Source organism: Alligator sinensis, unplaced genomic scaffold (genome assembly GCF_000455745.1).
Source record: "Alligator sinensis unplaced genomic scaffold, ASM45574v1 scaffold103_2, whole genome shotgun sequence".
In the NCBI taxonomy this organism is placed as follows: Eukaryota; Metazoa; Chordata; order Crocodylia; family Alligatoridae; genus Alligator; species Alligator sinensis.
In genome coordinates, this window is record NW_005842166.1 from 1,566,807 (window position 1) to 1,585,223 (window position 18,417).

General features: G+C 47.8%; 1 protein-coding gene across 1 annotated transcript in view; it reads right to left on the minus strand.

The window, feature by feature from the left end:
- Window positions 1-18,417, minus strand: part of FBN3 (fibrillin 3) — a 271,545-nt gene that overhangs the window by 90,684 nt on the left and 162,444 nt on the right. Inside the window, exons 10-13 of the mRNA XM_014520884.2 lie at window positions 7,928-8,080; window positions 6,878-7,075; window positions 4,785-4,928; window positions 2,995-3,114 (exon numbers count right to left, since the gene is read on the minus strand). Of these exons, the coding sequence (XP_014376370.1) occupies window positions 2,995-3,114; window positions 4,785-4,928; window positions 6,878-7,075; window positions 7,928-8,080 (615 nt within the window). The remainder of the gene's footprint in view (window positions 1-2,994; window positions 3,115-4,784; window positions 4,929-6,877; window positions 7,076-7,927; window positions 8,081-18,417) is intronic.

The following is an 18,417-nucleotide window of genomic DNA, read 5'->3' on the forward strand; positions in this document are numbered from 1 at the left end:
AGCACTCCTGAACCTGTAACTATGCTGAGGGTTCTTCCTACTGAGGTGCAGCACCTTGCACTTCTCTGTATCAAAGGCCATCCAGTTTAGGTCGGCCCACCTTGAGAGTATGTCCAAGTTGGTCTGTATCCCCAGCCTGTCCTGTGGTGTGATGGCCCTCCCCCATAATTTGGTATCATCTGTGAACTTGACCAGTTCACATCTGACTCCCGAATCTAGATCGTTGGCACAAATGTTAGAGTACTGGCCCAAGTACTGAGCCCTGAGGGACTCCACTGGTAACACTGCGCCATGTTGATTTGCTCCCTTCATCTAGTACTCTTTGGGTCCGACCCCGTAGCCAGTTGCCTAGCCATTGGACCATATGATGATCTAGGCCACAGTTCCCCAGCTTAACCATGAGGATATCATGAGGAACTAGGTCAAAGGCCTTCTTAAAGTCCAGATAAATGACGTCCACTTCATCTCCCTTGTCCAGGGCAAATGTTACCTGGTCACAGAAGGAGATGAGGTTGGTCAGGCAAGACCTGCCAGTCACAAAGACACAATGGCTGGCATTCAGAAGCTTGCCTTCCATTAGTTTGGCATTAATGGATCGCTTGACAATTTTCTCCAGAATTTTTCCAGGGTTGGACATCAGACTGATTGGTCTATAGTTCTCTGGCTCATCCTTTCTCCCTTTCTTGTAGATAGGGACCACGCTGGCTCTTTTCCAGTCATCAGGGACCTCGCCTGAGCACCATGATTTTCCAAATATCCCTGCCAAGGGGGATGCAATGATGTCTGCCAGCTCTTTCAAGACCCTTGGGTGCATTTTATCTGGGCCCACGGACCTGTGAATATCTAATTTTCTCAAAGTGTTCCCTCACCGGATCAACATCAATTTTTGGCCCGCCACCCACTCCCAAGTTGGTTTGTGCCATTCTTGGCAGTGTGATCCTCATGGGAAGATGAAAAACCAATGTGAAAAAGTCATTTAGGAGATTGGCCCTTCCTTGGGCATCTGATATCAGTTGCACCGTTGGCTCTGTCAGGGGCCCAATACTGTCCTTGTTCTTTTTCCAACTTCCCACATATATAAAGAAGGACTTTTTGTTGTCCTTGATCCCCGTAGTAAGCCTAAGTTTGGTTTGTGCCTTGGCTTTTCTCGACCACTCTCTGCAGGTGCAGGCGAATGCACAGCAATCCTCTTTGGTAATGCTTCCTGTTTTCCAGCTGGTGTAGGCTACTCTTTTGAGCTTAATGAGATCCAACAGTTCCTTACTCAGCCATAGGGGCTCCTTGTTCGTTGGCTGTATTTCTTGTGAGAAGGGATGGCTTTGCCCTAAGCTTCAAGGATTATGTTTTTGAGCGATGACCATTCCTCATGAACTCCCTTTTTGAGCAGGGGGGGCAGTATGGCCTCTGATTGCCTGACTGACCAGTTCTCTCACTTTGCAGAAGTCGTCCTTCCCAAAGTTAAGGACTTCTGTTTTACTGAAGGGTTTGCCTGCTCTTTGGTGAACTAAGAAGGTAACCAACTCATGGTCGCGGTCACCAAGCTTCCCTTTGATCTGCAGATCGCTCACCAGGTCCTCGCCTTTGGCCAGGACCAGATCCAGCAATGCCTCTCCCCTAGTCAGCCCACAGACCTCCTGGGTTAGATAGAAGTCATCAATGCACATGAGAAAACTATGCAACCTGTCAGATTTGGCCGTGTGATCATCCCAAGAGATGTCTGGGCAGTTGCAGACTCCCATGATGATCAAGCATCGGGAGCATGTGGCTTCAACCAGTTCCCTAATGAATTTCTTATCTAGAACTTCCTCTTGGTGGCTGGGTCTATAGTAGACTCCTATGAGTAAGTCACCCTCCCCATGTTCTCCTCGTATCTTGACCTAGAGGGTCTCAAGGCACCCTTCCTGGTTTGGAAACTCAATCTGCAGAGAGGTGAGCTGATCTTTGACACAGAGAGCAACACCCACACCCCTCTTCCCCACTTGGTCTCTCCTATACACAGTGTAACCCTCTACTGCTACCAATCAATCATAGGTGGAGTCCCACCAGGTCTCCGTAATTCCTACAAGGTTGTAGTCATTATCACATAGGAGAAGGGCCAGTTTCTCATGCTTGTTGCCCAAGCTCCTGGCATTTGTGTACAGGCAGTTAAGTCTTCCATATGAAGCCCAGTGCTTCCCTGAGGGGTTTAGCAGGACCTTTCCTTGGGCTGTCTCCTTTGGGCTGCCCAAGTTATTGGTAATGCAGCTGACATGACCTGGGCTAAAACTGTTAGTAGACCACCGGTCCCCCAGAGGTCTCAGTTTAAGATAAAAGATAGCAATGGGAATTATATACCCAATTAATCCTTGGGAAAATTTTGGAACAAATTATTAAACCTAGAAAAAAATTAAGTGATAAATAGCAGTGTCATACAAAGAGATCTAATTTTCTTCCTTACAGGGTAACCAGCCTAATTAATAAAAGGAAGGGGTTTGACATTGTCTCACAGGATATTTTCATAATTAAGCTAAGGAAATATGATCTAGGTTGGGGTGCTCAAGCTCTGACCACAGGCCAGATCCAGCCTGTGGTGCCATGTCATCTGGCCCAGCTAGTTTCTCAGGGGTCTGGAAATTTGGTAGCAAGGGAACAGTGGCACCGCTCCCTTGCTGCCAAATCTTTGGACCTATGGTGAACCCCAGGCTCTGAGCACAGGATGCAGCATGTGATCCCAGGGCCCAAGGTCAGGCGGGGATAGCGCGGGCCCCAGGGCCCAATCTCCATGTGGGAGCTTGTGCGAGAGGGGTGCCAACCCCCCAGGACTCAATTCCAATATCGAAGGGGGTGGGAGACTCGATCGTGGAGTGAGGGGAGGGAGGATACAGTGCCGTGGAGCTCTCAGTGGAAGACTTTCTGGCTCCAGAGGCTTGTTCACCGGTTATACCTCAACTCCTCTTGGCACTTCATTTTCTTTTGATCTGACATATTCTTGAGCAAATCCAGACACAGACATACCGATACAGGCCTGCTTAGTGGGGGTGCTCTGGAAGCCCTCATGGCACTTGCAGTGGTAGGACCCAGGTGTATTTACACAGTCTCCATGCACGCAGGGGCTGCTGGAGCATTCATCCACATCTGAAAGGAAAAAAGCCTAAAGCTAGAAGCCACCAATATATTGAGTCTAGGCCTGCTCTGCAGCACTTCATCACGGACCCTGCAGATAAACCCAACTAAAGACCAGGAAAGGTTGATTAAGCAGCAAGGGCATGATTTTGCAAGGTGTCAAGAGCCATCCCCTCAGCTCCTATATTTAGCACCTCGAGGATCAGGCCATGCATTAGCACATACCTTACCAAGCCAGTGTGAAAGTTACACATACGGTTCTCTAGAGCAGCGTTTCTCAACCCGTGGGTCGCAGGAATATATAAAAGGGTCATGAGCAAACTTCCAAAAATGGATCAACAAACTTTAAAAATGGATTATCCTTTAAAGGAAAAAACGTGGGAAACTGCAGGTTTCCCTGTGCAGACTGGCAGAGTTCTAGCCTGCCAGGGGCTGCTTGGGGCTGGGGGAGTGGGAGGGTGATCAGGCAGGGGGTGCCACATGCATATGTGTGCACACACTTGAATGTGGCAGCCAGGCAGCATGAGGAGCAGATCTTGCAACTCCCCACAGGTAAGTCTATGGGGTGGGGGGAGTAGATGAGGTGTAGAGGGGCGGGAGCCCACTGGCGACACTGCCTGCACCCCACCTCCTCCCTGGGGTAGAGCTGTGCCCTGAGGGGAGTAGTGGTGGCAGCCAAGCCACAGCGGCAGGGTAAAGCTGCGGCTCAGCACATGAGTGGCTGGTGGTGGGACAAGGGGAGGGCAGTGCGGCCCCCTACCACCATTTGTTACTCCTTGTGCTGCTGGCGGTGTGGCTGGCATGGAGGTCCTGGTGGCAGTGGCAGCAATGAGTCTTGCCGCCCCACTCTGCCCTCCCGTGCTGGGTTCTGCCTGCTCCTGCCTGTGCCGGTCCAGCCTGGCTGCAGCCCCGTGTCTGCTGTGGGTGCAAAAGTTTTGGGGGCAGATGCACACATTCCCCTGCCCCACACACTGGGGGGCTTGGGCCTGGGGGGCAGCATATTGGAAGTGAGGGGCATGAGAAAGGCTGGGGGGTGGGGATGTGTGTTGGGAGTGAGGGGCACTGGCAGGGCCAGGGGGCTGTTTTCTACTTAAACTATTTACTGGGTCAGGCCTGGCCATTGATGTTTACAAATGGGTCCTGGTAAAATAAAGGTTGAGAAGCACTGCTCTAGAGGCCCTGAGTTGAGGGTCTCAGAATCCAGTGGGTCTCAAGGATTCCCAGGCATGGGGATGACTTGGCTATATGATGAGGTGGCAAAGACTGAGATGAGGGGACAGCAGCTTGGAGAGTACCTGGCCCACATACCCATTCATCTCAGCCACAGAGACATGGGGGCAGTCTTTATCTGGAGGCAAATAAACCTTTTTCCCTGCAACCCTGCTGCAGGCAACAACAAATACCTCGATTTTCATGCTTGCCTATGATCAAATTGTATCTGCCAGATATGGGCAAGGTTGTTGTCTCTCATTGTGCAAGCACAATAGTGCGTCACTGCACTCCTTCACCCACGGGTACTGTGGAGAGCACTGCAGTCATCAGCACTGCTGCAAGAAACCCAGGCTGGGGACAGTACTGACCACCCCAGAGACAGCCACATACCAGCGGGGACAGACTTCTGGAGCAGGCCTGGAACATACTTTGTGGCCTAGCCAGCTCTCTGCCAAGGAAATGTTCCTTACCAATGCACTCTCCACGCACGTCCTGCTTGTATCCCATGTTGCACTCGCATCGGTAGCTGGAGGGGGTGGGGATGCAGCGCCCATTCAGACACAGGTTGGTGAAGTGCTTGCAGATGTCAATGGTCTGATTTAAGGTGGCAGTTCCTGACAAACAAACAAGTAATAGAGACAGTCTCGGAGTGTGAACAGCAGCTCCTCAAATAGTAGCCCTTGCCTGTGACTCCTCCTCTGTATCCCCAGGCCTTCATTTCAGGATCTCTTCAGTCTGAGAGAGGGTGCCCAGAGAAGTGGAAAACACATATGTAGAGCATATATCTCATGCTGGGCACTATGGGTTTGGCTTCCCAGCATTTTCTGTAATTCACAGGCCACCAGAAGTCATCTCTCTGCTTCTCCCCGCCTGGAGTCATGCCATAAGTTTCAGTTTTATGCATCTCATGGGACCCAGCAGCGAGTGATGTTGTGTTCAGCCCATTCCCTCCCCAAGGCAATGAGGGGGATTTCTATTCTCACTGACACAGAAAAGAGTCCTTGGTTTTTGAACACAAGCAACAATTTCCTCCAGGATATTCCAGACCAATGAACTCACCCTGTTGAAGGGTCAAAGAGACAAAGCTGCCTCTGGGGCAAGATCCAGGATTTCCCTGTTTGCAAGAACTTGTTAAAAAACAATCAGAGGACAGTCGCAGGCTACCAATCCCATTTTAGTGGTTTATGCAAGCCTGTGCTTTCCACAACCATCCTTGGGTTCCAGCACAACTCCCTCTACAACTTGGGTCTCCTTATTTGCCTACTGTAGCATCCAGGGAAATTTCATTTTTCTGGCACATTTTGGCCCAGGCAAAGCAATGGGACTGGAGGAGCAGGAGCTGCTGCAGCTCAGATCTGCAAGGTAGCGGCTGAGATACCATCTTTGTCGGAGACCCTGGAATTCAAACCCCAATCTGTGACACCCACAGGCAGAGAACCAGGCTGCAGAAAGACTAGCCACATACCTGCTCCAGCTCACTCTGAGTCTGACCATGAGATTCCTAACAAGGGATTGGGTGACCTGACAGGACAAATGGAGGCCACAAGCCCCTGATAGGAGAGCTATAAACCTCCCATTTCCTGTAGGGCCTTGTCTTTGCAACAATATTCTTTGTACCTTTCCTGTGGACTTCCTTGCTTGCCCCCGGACCCGCTGCTCCTGTTTTGGCCCTCCTGACTCTGAATCTGCCTTGGACCTCCCTGCCATTCCTCCAGCCTTGCTACAGCCTTAGACCTTGCTTACCCTATCTCATATTTTGGATTACCCAGCTCCTGACCTGGACTCACTTGGACTCAGATTGGCACTCGGTGTGACACTCAACTTTGGCTTCTAGACTTATGATATAACCCTCTCAGCTTCTGAATTCAAGCCAACCATGTCTGAGTTGTACCTGTGACAATCTTGCTCAAGACAGTGTTATGGATACTTCATCTCAGAGCATAATGATACTTTTTATTCCTTATAATTCCTAATGTTTTATGTCTTTAAACTGCTGCTGGACACTAAGCTGATTTTTTTTTGGCAATAGGGATACAGATTGATTTTTAGATCTCTTTCTTTTGTAGCAACAGTTAATGCAGAGTCCATCACCTGGGCTTATTTTGAACTATTTATTCCTCTGTGTGCATTGTGCACTACTTTGCACTTATTAACAATGAATTTCATCTCCAGGTTTTTTCCCCTTTCACTCAATTTTGCAACCAAGTTTCTAGGCATTTATTCCTCTGCACTAGACAGGCAAGGGAGGGAAGAAGGTTGTGAGAGCTCTGTTCCTATTCTGTAATTAGAAAGACATTCTCCATTGGAAGGCAGGCTGCCTCTTTGGCACTGAGAGCCGCCTCAGCTCCCTGGCTCAGACAGAAGACACCCTTTGATCTGTTTGCTAGGCTTAGCATTCTGCACAGCATTAGTGTCACATCCCATTGCTCCACAAATGTCGAGACAAACCTAGTGACTGGGTTAAAGCACTGTTACCTTGTTCATATGCATGCAGCTCAGACAAGCAGGCAGACACACTGGATGTTCTAAGAAATGCAGTTGTAAGAAAGGTATTTTAATTTACCAATACTTGAACTTCCTGGGCCCATTCCAGGCAGGCCTGGGATCCCGCCTTGTCCATTAGCCCCATTTGGTCCAATGCCTCCAGGTCCACTGATTCCAGGCCCGACACCATTTGGCCCAAATCCAGGAATTCCTGGGAAGCTCCCAGGGAACCCTGGCACTACTGGGAGTCCTTCAATGCAGAGTCTGCGGTATTCATCTGAAACGAAACAGCTGTCTTAGTGCTTTCCAACATCCTGGTCCAACGCTCCTTGTTCATGTCAAATGAGTATAACAGAATAGCCGAGAGGCAGAGGCCAGGGACGGCCAAACTGGCACAAGGACATCAAAGCCTAGGTACTCAGAGAAGTCTAGTAGGAAGAAAGGGACTCTCTGCCTGGGGACAGAGAGTGTGTCTAGAGACAGGAAGATGGGTTAGGAAGGATGGAAGCATGAGTTACCTTTTGTCAGTAATGAAGCCCTGCAGCCTTTGGTCTTACGTGGTCTTTGCAACCATGTGGCCAATAGACCCTGCACTGGAGTAACTAGGGGGCCAGTCTCCTCCATGCAGCAGGGCCCAGGATGTAACAGGGCCACCTAGATATGATTGTTCAATCAAGATTTTCAATGGATTGTTGCCCTGCATTGCAAAGAAGTAAAGGGAGACCTGGGAAGGGGGAGTGCAGTCACACAGCAAGGCAGAGACAGAGACAGAAAGAGCACTCAGAGACCGAGGGTCCCAACTCCCAAACCCTGAGGTTGTTATTAGGTCACTGACTTATTCACCAAAAGTCTGACAGCAGAAAGGGATAGGCTGAAGCTGAGGCAAGCAGTGAGATTATTGCCCTGCAAGAATCCTTCTGAAATGCCTTTACATAGAGGAGATGTCCTGAGCCAGGTGATCTTAAATCTGAACTCCCCGACACTGGATGCCTGCACTGCAACCATCTTCAGTGCATCTGTGTCAGTGAGTTCCCTGGCAGGTCCTGTAGGACACTCACCAGGGCAGCTCACCACCAGTCGCTAGCAGGTTGGACTCATCAGGATACTAGGGATTTATTGTTTTCCTTACCAGATCCCCTGACTGGGCACATTTCAGGAGTCTGCCCAATTGCCCAGCAGCGTCCAGAGTCACAGCAGCATTGCATCTTGGTGTATTGGCCCGGGAGCTCCCCAGCACAGCGTCCACCGATCAGAGCTGAGAAACATGTGCCAATCCGCTGGTCTGCAACAATAAGAGTGAGAGAAGCCCCACATACATGGAGGTGGAGCTTAAAGGGGGAGATCATAGAATCATAGAAAATTAGGGTTGGAAGGGACCTCAGGAGGTCATCTCAAAGCAGGACCATACCCAACCAGATCATCCCAACCAAAGCTTTGTCAAGCCTGGTCTTGAAAACCCCCAAGGATGGAGCTTCCACCACCTCTCTGGGTAACCTGTTCCAGTGTTTTACTACCCTCCTAGTAAGACAATTCTTCCTAATGCTTAACCTCAATTTCTCTTGCTGCAACTTGAGACCATTGCTCCTTGTTCTGTTATCTGTCACCACTGAGAACGGTCCAACTCAATCCTCTTTTGAACCCTCATTCAGGTAGTTGAAGGCTGCTGTTAAATACCCCCTCAGTCTTCTCTTCTCTAGACTAAATAAGTTCAGTTCCCTCAGTCTTTCTTCAGAAGTCATGTCCCCCAACCCCTTGCCATTTTTGTTACCCTCTGCTGGACTCTCTCCAATTTGTCCACGTCCTTTCTGTAGTGGGGGGTCCAAAACTGAACACAGTACTCCAGATGTGGCCTCACCAGGGCTGAACAGAGGGGAATAACCACTTCCCTTGACCTACTGGCAACACACCTAGCAATGCAGGCCAGTGTGCCGTTAGCCTTCTTGGCAACTAGGGCACACTGCTGGCTCATATTCAGCTTACTCTCCACCATAACCCCCAGGTCCTTTTCTGCAGAGCTGCTGCCCAGCCAGTCAGCCCCCCAGCCTGTACTGGTACATGGGATTGTTCTGTCCTAAGTGCAGAACTTTGCACTTGTCCTTGTTGAACCTCATGAGATTCCTTGTGGGCCCAATCCACCAATTTGTCTAGGTCACTCTGAATCCTAGCCCTACCCTCAAGTATATCTACTACTCCCCCACAGCTTGGTGTCACGTGGAAACTTGCTAAGTGTGTCCTCTATGCCATCTTCCAGGTCACTGTTGAAGACATTGAACAAAACCGGCCCCAAGACTGACCCCTGGGGCACTCCATTTGATACCAGCTGCCAACTAGACATTGAGCCATTGATTATTACTTTTTGAGCCCAATGCTCCAGCCAGTTTTCTATCCACCTTACAGTCCATTCATCCAACTCATACTTCCTTAGCTTGCTTGCAAGAATGTTGTGGGAAACTGTATCAAAAGCCTTGCTAAAATCAAGGTGTATCACATCTACTAGTCTCCCCGCATCCACAGAGCTGGTCATCTCATCATAGAAGGCAATCAGGTTGGTCAAGCATGATTTGCCCCTGGTGAATACATGCTGCCTGTTTCTAATTACTCCATGATTTTTCCAGGGACTGAGGTGAGTGAGGCTGACTGGTCTGTAATTCCCTGGATCCTCCTTTTTCCATTTCCTAAATATGGGAACTATGTTTGCCCTTTTCCAAACACCTGGAACCTCCCCTGAGATGCCACCACAGCATTGACTCAGCCTCCTTCCAATCAACCTTTCCAACAGGGACAGATGATGTGGATAGGGTGGCCATCAAGGTACCTCAAGAATAGAGGACAGTTGCATTTAGTGCAATTGTCCCCACCACCATGAACGTTGTGTGCATCCCGAGGACATAAAATAGAGGACATAAAGGTGTCTGGTTTCATATCAATAGAGGACAGAGGACCAGAAAACCAGACTGTGCTCTATAAAACCGGACATATGGCCACCCTACATGTGGAATGGGAGAGGCATGTTCAGAGAAATAGCACCAAAAAAAAAGTACATCGGGCAGTCTGCTGTCACTCTTCCCCCCAACTCCTCCCCTTGTACCTTCTTGCTTGCAGGGTGCAGGGACAGGCAAGGTGTGCTAGGAATTGTAGTTCTCTAAAGTGACAGTGGAAGTCTTTGCTGTTAGGTGGGGAAAGTGGGGAGGGGGGAAGGGGATGAAAGTGGGGAGGGGGAAAGGGGATGAATTTCATGCCACTTTTTTTGGTCTAAACCCATGGCCTGAAGGCAAAAAAATGGAGTAAATTCTCTGCCTGGCAGCAAACTCCAATGCTGCTCTACAAAACATTTTTCAGGGGCCCATTTCCCTTATGGAGCCTGGAATAAGGCCCATATTACATCTAGCCTGCAACTGGATCAGAATAGGTCTCTTGAAAATAGCAACATATTCCAGTGTCTTCTTTTATGGTATCTAGTCCAACTTCCTGCTCAAAGCAGGACCAGCTCCAACTAGATCATCCAATGGCAAAACAGTTAAGAGGTATGAACCTGGATCCCAACTTAGTCTTGAAGACCTGGAGTTACTTGGGCCATTTGTAGATGTGCTCACCACCTTTTAAACCATGTTAATTGATTTGCATCATAGAGTTCAAATCAAATTGCAATTCAAATTAAGGGTTAATAGATGATCAAGGGGGTTTCCCCACTTCTTCACAGACCAGTAACCCCTGCCCTTCCGCAAGGCTGGGGGCTTAATCAGGATACTGATACTTAGTCATGGTGAGGTATTGTTGGCACATTTGACTTTGTAAAGATGTTGCTTTGTGCCTGATAGCCTCTGTTGTGTTGCTAAAACCCAACTGAGTTTCCCTTGAGGGGACTGATATTTGCAATGCTTATCTGAGTTCCTAAGGACTGTTTTATGTAAAAGCAATGCTTTAAATATATATTAATTAATACAGTTAAAATTGCCTAATTCAGACTGCCCTAATCTGCATTAATTTTAATCCTCATTCAATGAGGATTAGTTCATTCAATTTTAATTCAGATTATAGACATCCATGTGTATAAAGTGATGGTTGCAGTCTGGATTAAACCCAGAAAAAATGTAATATCTATAAACAGCTTTTGGTACCAAATGCCTATGTAGGTGACAAGCTTACCATTGATTTTAATAGTGAATTAGGCACCACTGTACATTTATACACGTGGGGGGCTGCTTAATTAAAGCCCCCAGAGTGTCTTGTGTATCAGCATCCCCATGCTTAAAAATGGAAGTAGGGGCATTTATCTAAAGTTCATTGAATGAGCATTAGATACAGTGCCCCTGCCACCACTTTTAAGTGCAGGGACACTGATACACGAGATGCCGGAGGCTGCTGGAGCACTGTAATTACCATGCTCCAGCAGACTCAATTAATCAAGGCTGCTCCAACGCGCTGTAATTATAGTGCATTGGAGCAGCCTCCTTGCTCATTTATAGGCACCCCAAGATAGGAGAAAGGTACCTAAACACCATTGTGAATCTAGCCCCGAGTACTTACTTGGACTCTTAGGTTGCATCCACATGAGTGTGCATGTATGGTTTGAGCTGCCACAAAATGCACCCCATGCACATGATTTGGTTCTCTGCAGTGTGGAGCCACGTTTAGATACTGAGAAATCCTGGTATCAAAAAAAAGTGCATGAAAAAAAGTGGGGTGGCACATGTGGGAGCAGCATGTGCCACCTGAAACTGGAGCCTGGCCAGCCAGACCCACACTCCGGCTCCTGGTCAGGCTCCACGCACCCAGATTGCTGCCACTGGAGCTAATTTGTGCTGATTTTTCTTGCGCAGCAACCCCCATTGGGGACATGGCCTTAGGTGCTATAAGTATCCATTGACAGCCCACAGGAGTGGGAGTAGTAGATGTTCAACTCCTCTATTGTAAGGTCTACCCATAGCATTTTGAGGTACTTGGAAGATAAAGAGCCGTTTTAGGGTAGTGTCATGCTGTAATTTATTGTGAGCAAAGCAGGTGCATCCATTCTTCCCCTATAGACCTATTCTCTTTCCAGACATACTTCTAGGATTCATCTGATATTTCTTTACCTTCCCATTCGGAGTTCATAGGTATATTTTAAGGTACCCCTCACCTTCATATTCACAACTCCAAAGACCAAATACCATATTTACCTGAATCCAAGCTGACTTTGAATTTAAGATGACCATCCCCACCTGCCCCATAATTAGATTATATACATGGAAAATGTATACATTTGTTATAATTTTTCATACATAGAATCAAATTATCAGAGGGTCATCTTACACTCATCATCCCACAACTGCTACAATGGAGAAAGCAGTTGCAGGGAGGGAAGTGGTAGGGGCAAGCAGCAGGGAGGGTAAGCAGCTTGAGCACTGCCCCCTGCTCCCATCACTTGTCCCCCCTGCCTCCCCCAGTGTCTGCACACATAGGCCCCAACTTTTGTTTTTGCTGGTGGGAGCTTGCAGACATAACCTCACCCCCTCACCCAAAACAGCGCTTTACTTTAGCATGCCTGCACTGAGCTGTGTGTATGTCCAGAAAAGGCAGGGCTCTGCAGCATCTGTAAAGATTGGGCATTTTAAGGGGGGAGGAAGGGGGGCACTTTTATCTAATAAGCTGATTGAATCAGATTTAGCTAAAAGCACTAAAAAGCCCCGTTGAAGCGCTTGATCTATGTAGACGCTGCAGAGCTAGGTTGAAGTAAGGTGCTGCTTCTTTTGGTAAAGAGCGGGGTTTTTTCTTTTTTCTTTTTTTAATGTCTGCAAATATGAAAAACCATAATGGCTGTGGCTCAGGGGTACTGTGCACCTGCTAATTTTTTTTTTATGAGAGCTTGACCTCCTAACACAAGTAAAGATGCTTCCACGCCCCAGGTGGGGGTTGGGCCCAAACTTCAACTGCAGCTGCGGGCCCTGCGGGAGGAGTCGTGGCCTCTCTGCTCGGCTCTGTGGGACCGTGGTTTGCCAGTCCGTGGTCACTTCTGGTCTAGCAGTCAACCCTTCACAGCCCAGGGGTTGGTTTAGAGGCCCCTCATAACATGAGGCCCTAAGCTCAAGCTTACTTTGCTTGTGCCTAAATCTGGCACTGCCCCCACTGTCTCTGCCCCCATCTCTGTTTGTGTCTCTGAACTACCTAGTATAGCCAGCCCCTAATCATTATTGGGAACTCTCATTCTTCATCATCCTCATTTTGGAGCCCTCTGGTTTTGCTGATAGCTAAGACTTCTAAGGCATGTCTACACAGTCATTAATGCGCTGTAGTTACTGCTCATTAAGTTTAGTATTTGTATAATCAAGTAGTAAATCAATTTGCAGTAACTGGCATTACTGCGCAGTACCACTAGCGTGCATCTTTTCAGTGACACTATTGTACAGTAGCCTAATAATACTGCACAGGAGAGTATTAGCGCTGTTTGTGCTGTGACACACTACTGCACAGTATTAGGCTACTGAGCAGTTAGCATCTTGTGTAGACACGCTCCTAGAGTCTCACAGGGTTAGACTATTGTAGGTTCTGGCCTCTGCTGAAATTCCACAGATTTAAGTTTTGTTTTAGGACCTGTCTACATTTTCTAAGTTCAGGTTAGGTGTTAAATGCCCCAAAGATGTTTCCTGCTTCATTTGGACTTTTTGTCTCCAACCCCATGCCCATAACAAAGTGCCTCAGTGCTCCTGGCTCAATTACTACATCACAGTAGTTTCAAGATGCCCAATAGGGCTTGCTCATTGCTGTGCCAGGAGCATCCCTTAGGAAATCCCTGGCAGTTTTGTACCCTGGGTAGCTCCCATACATGAGGCAATGGCCACAGCTGGGCTGCTGGTGGTGACACAGCAGCCAAAGGAGCATTGGTAGTGGCAGCTACTATTTTTGTACGACCTTCCCCATAGTCATGCCACAGCCTGGGACTGCTTTCTTATTGATAGGAGTTGTCAGCATAATGTCTGAGAAGTGCTCTCACAGCTGCTGCATCACCTGACATGGGCTCTACAAGGCTTTAACTCTGAAGTTCACATAAACCACTCCATCTCTCATTCCCTCAGTCTCCATTCAGACATATCGGACATCTCAGTTTGGCCCTTTCTCTGCTGCTCCTACCACATATGTGCAGGCTCCATGTATATGTCATTCCCTTCAGAAAGCATTGTGGTTGCACAATTTCTATCTTTGCCACTGATGGGGATGAGAAATGGTAGCCCTAAGCAAGGGGTGGCCAACCTGTGGCACTGATGCCAAAAGTGGCATGGGCAGCCTGTGCATGGCACACACCAGATCAGGGAGGGGACAGGCAGCACAACAGCAGATAGGACAGGGAGCAGAAAGTAAAACAGCAATTTGGGTAGAGAGCACAGGGGAATGAAGCAGAAAGCAGAGAATTAGACCAGCCAGTGAGTACGTTGTTGCAGATAGGGCAGGAAAAGAGGATCAGAGTGGCACTTGGAGAAGGTGCAAGGTTAACTTGTGGTACACCTACCAAAAATGTTGGCCTCTACTCCTCTAAGCCATGGTTTCCTCTCCCTGGATCCAAACTGATCCCTAGTGTAAGCTGAAGCAGATTCAGGTTGCTTTAATTTATGCCAACTGGAACAGTTCTAGAGTGTCCAGCTCACTGTCTGGGAGCTAGTAAAGCCCATTTGATTTTAATTCTTTCCATGTGTGCTGCCTGTAATGGTTACGCCAGAAAGAACTTGTATGACGACACACTGGAGAATCCTCAGGTGCCCCTTTAAGAGAGCTACAGGTGATTCAACACTGCTCTGTGAGTTGCCTTTGCATGGGCTGAGGGCCTAGCTGTGAGGGCTGTGCGAAATCTCACCGCCCATTTCATTTTGAGACTGTTTCAACTCATTTTGAGGTCGAAACAGCAAAATCGAAATGAAACAAAAGGCTTCAAAACAGCCTCGAAACATAACGAGGCTAGTCGAAATGTTTCAAAAGTCGAAACTTTTCGACCATAGCTCTGGGGATGGGAAGTCAGCCAACTTGGCTGAGTTCCTTTCCCCAGCGTGATGGTCACACTGGGATAACAAACTCAGCCCAGCTGGGCTGAGTTTCCCCAATCCAATCATGGAGCTGGTGTTGGGAACTCAGCCCAGCTGGGCTGAGTTCCTTTCCCCAGCACAATGGTTGGGTGAAATGTCAAAACAGTGTCAAAATAGCCTCACTGTTTCAATGAAGCAAAACAGTGAGGCTGTTTTGACTCGAAATTAAATTTGATACAAAACAATGTTCCATCCAGACTTTGAAATTGAAGTCTGAATGGAAACGTGCTGTTTCGCACAGCCCTACTAGCTGTATGTATCTAAAGAATGCATAGCCTGACTAGGATGATTATGAAAAATGACCATAAAGTGAACTCAATTACATGGAAACATGCAATCAAAACACTGCATGAGCTACTCTACTATCACAATTGAATTCTGTCGGGGTAACTCCGAGCAGTGATCTATCTGGTCAGCAAGAGTCAGCAAGAGTAAAGAAACACCCAGAGACCAAATCCATCTGGCTTGCAGATGAGCCTTCCCAGTGCTGAAATGTATACAAGTGGCTTTGTTCCATCTTGGTCTGGGTCTCCTGCTTGCTCTCTCTCTCTTTCTCTCTCTCTCTCACACACACACACACACACACACACACAGTGTTTTATGTGGCAGAAACTGAAAAGATGGGGTCATGGAGGCCGCAAAGGAGTGAACCAGAGGGTGATAACCGCATATGGAATAATGAGACTGGTAAGAAACAGCAAACTAGTGGCTTATATTTGCTCTATCACACAATGCAAGAAAAAGGGACATCCATGAAATAGGAGGGCAATACATTTTTACACAACATGCATGTAACATGTGGAATGTAACAGGGTGACACTGAAGCCTAGTATAAGAGAATTCAAAGAAGGAATCCCACAGAGAATGAGAACATCTCCAGATACATTAGCTAGAAAGACAACATAAGGACAGAAACTCTTCTGCTGCAGGGCTTGGGCCAAGCACTTAACACCTGTGCACAGGAAGAAGCTCCCATCACTGGCAGGTTATTGCAGACTTGTCTACCTGGGATTTCTTGCCACATCACCTCTACTAGTGGATCACAAGCTATCAACACAGCTTTTTGGTCTAATCTGGTATAAATCACCCCAATATGCTGAGAAGTTACCCACAGCATTTTTTAAACAGGATTAGCAGCATCAGCCCATATATATTAGACCACACAAGACACTTCTCAGAAAGCAAGCTTCCTTCCTCAGGTATATCAAAGTGCATCTCATACTGAAGTCACTGATGATGAGGCATTCAGGAACTTGTGTAGAGGGTTCTCTCATCAGTGCCCAGTCAAGACCGTCTGTTGTATTTTTCTTCTTTAGCAATCCCTCACAGTCGAGGATGATTATCTTCCATGATTGTCTTATCTGTGCGTCTGAAGATGGCCAATGAGGCCTATCCAAAATTGACAGACTCTACTACAGCTCAGACATACGTTTCTGCATGGGGTGGGTGGTGCTGGATTCTTGATTTGGTCCATGATACTGATACGCTGTTTCTGCCATTCTCGCTTTTCCATCTCCTGTTGTGGTCTCAAAGGTTTTAAAGTACTGAAATCCTTGCAGCAGGCTCTTCCTCCATTTGGGGAGGTCCTGGGTGACAGTCTCCCATGAGTTGATATCAATGTTGCATTTTTTTAAGTGGGCCTTGAAGACGTCCATGAAGCGCTTGCTCTGCCCTCCTCTTGAGCATACACCTTGGCTGAGTTGGGAGAATAAAACTTGCTTTGGGAATCTGGAGTTGGACATGATGCGGGATGGCCAGGGTGAGGGTGAATTTATACCCAGCATTGGTGTAGGCCTTGTAAAGGAACACCTTCAGAGGCTGGACCAAATGGTTTTTAAAGAAGTCCAGAGCAGGTGCTTGCACCACCTCTGGAGGGAGTCTATTCCGAACCTTGGGTGCTTGGACAGTAAAGAAGTTTTTCCTTATGTCCAGTCTAAAATGGTCTTGGAGGAGTTTATGACCATTGGACCTTGTCATCCCTTGGGGTGCTCTGGTGAACAGGTGTCCCCCCCAGATCCTGATGCACACCCCTGATGTACTTATAGGCTGCCACCAAGTCACCCCTGAGCCTGCACTTTTCCAGGCTGATGAATCCCATGGCTCTCAGCCGCTCTTCATAAGGCCTATTCTCTTGTCCTCTGATCATACACATGGCTCTCCTCTGTACTCTTTCAAGCTTCTCCATATCCTTCTTGAATTGTAGAGCCCAGAAATGGATGCAGTACTCCAACTGCAGCCCCACCAAGGCCGAGTACAGCAGGAAGATGACATCCTGAGATTTACTTGAGAACCATCTATGGATGCAAGCCAGAGTTTGGTTTGCTTTACCAGCTGCAACATCACATTGATGGCTCATGTTCATCTTGTAGTCAATCATGACCCCAAAGTCTCTTTTGTGCTGCGGGCTTTTTTTCCTTTAGGTGGAGTAACTTACACTTGTCAGTACTGAATGTCATCAGGTTTGTATCTGCCCACTTTTTGAGCCTATCCAAGTCAGCCTAGATCATCAGCCTATCCTCAGGTGTGGATACTCTATCCCAAGTTTGGTGTCATTGGCAAACTTGGCCAGTCCACTTCTGACACCAGTATCCACTTCTTTGATAAAGACGTTAAAGAGTACAGGTCCAAGGATGGAGCCCTGGGGGACACCACTGGTCACAGAGTGCCATGATGATTCATTTCCATTAACCACCACTCTCTGAGTCTGGCCTCAGAGCCAATTCCCCAGCCATTGGACTGTGATGTAGCCGAGGCCACAGTTGGTCAGTTTTTCCAGGAGGAGATAATGGGACACCAGATAAAAGGGTTTTTTTTTAATCCAGATATATGATGTCAATCTCTTCTCCCTTGTCCAAGTGATATGTCACCCAGTCATAGAAGGAAATGAGATTGGTCAGGCAAGACCTACCTGCAACAAACCTGTGCTGGCTGTCCCTCAGGATGTTGCTATCAGCCAGCTTGTCAAGAATGGTCTCTTTGATAATTTTTTTCCAGAATCTTTCCAGGGATTGAGGTCAAGCTGATTGGCTTGTAGTTCCCTGGATCTACTTTCCTCCCCTTCTTGAAGATGGGTACCACATTGGCCCCCCTCCAATCTTTGGGCACCTCACCAGAGCAGCAGGAGTTCTCAAAGATCTGTGCCAAGGGCTGAGCTATGATGCCTGCCAGCTCCTTGAGTACCCTTGAGTGTAAAACGTCAGGGCAGCTGGCTTGAAGGTATCCAGCCTGTCAAGGTGTTCCTTCAAGAGGTCAGCTTTGATGGAGGATAAGGAATCTCCCTTACCTGGGCCTCCCTGTCCCTCAGTGAGCAGGGGCGTCCCATGGGACTTGTGAAAAACTGACGCAAAGAACCCATTTAGCAAGTTTTCTTTTTCCTGGGCATTGGTTGTAAGTTGTCGGGAAGCTCGTTGGTGGTCAGATGTAGCATTGCAGCAAGGAATAATGAGAAGAGTGTTGGAGTGATGATGTACCCTTGCTTAACTCCTGTTTTTACCTCAAAGGGATGTATGATAGATTCATTAGTGAGAACCACCACTCGCATACTGTCATGAAGCAGGCAGAGAATGGT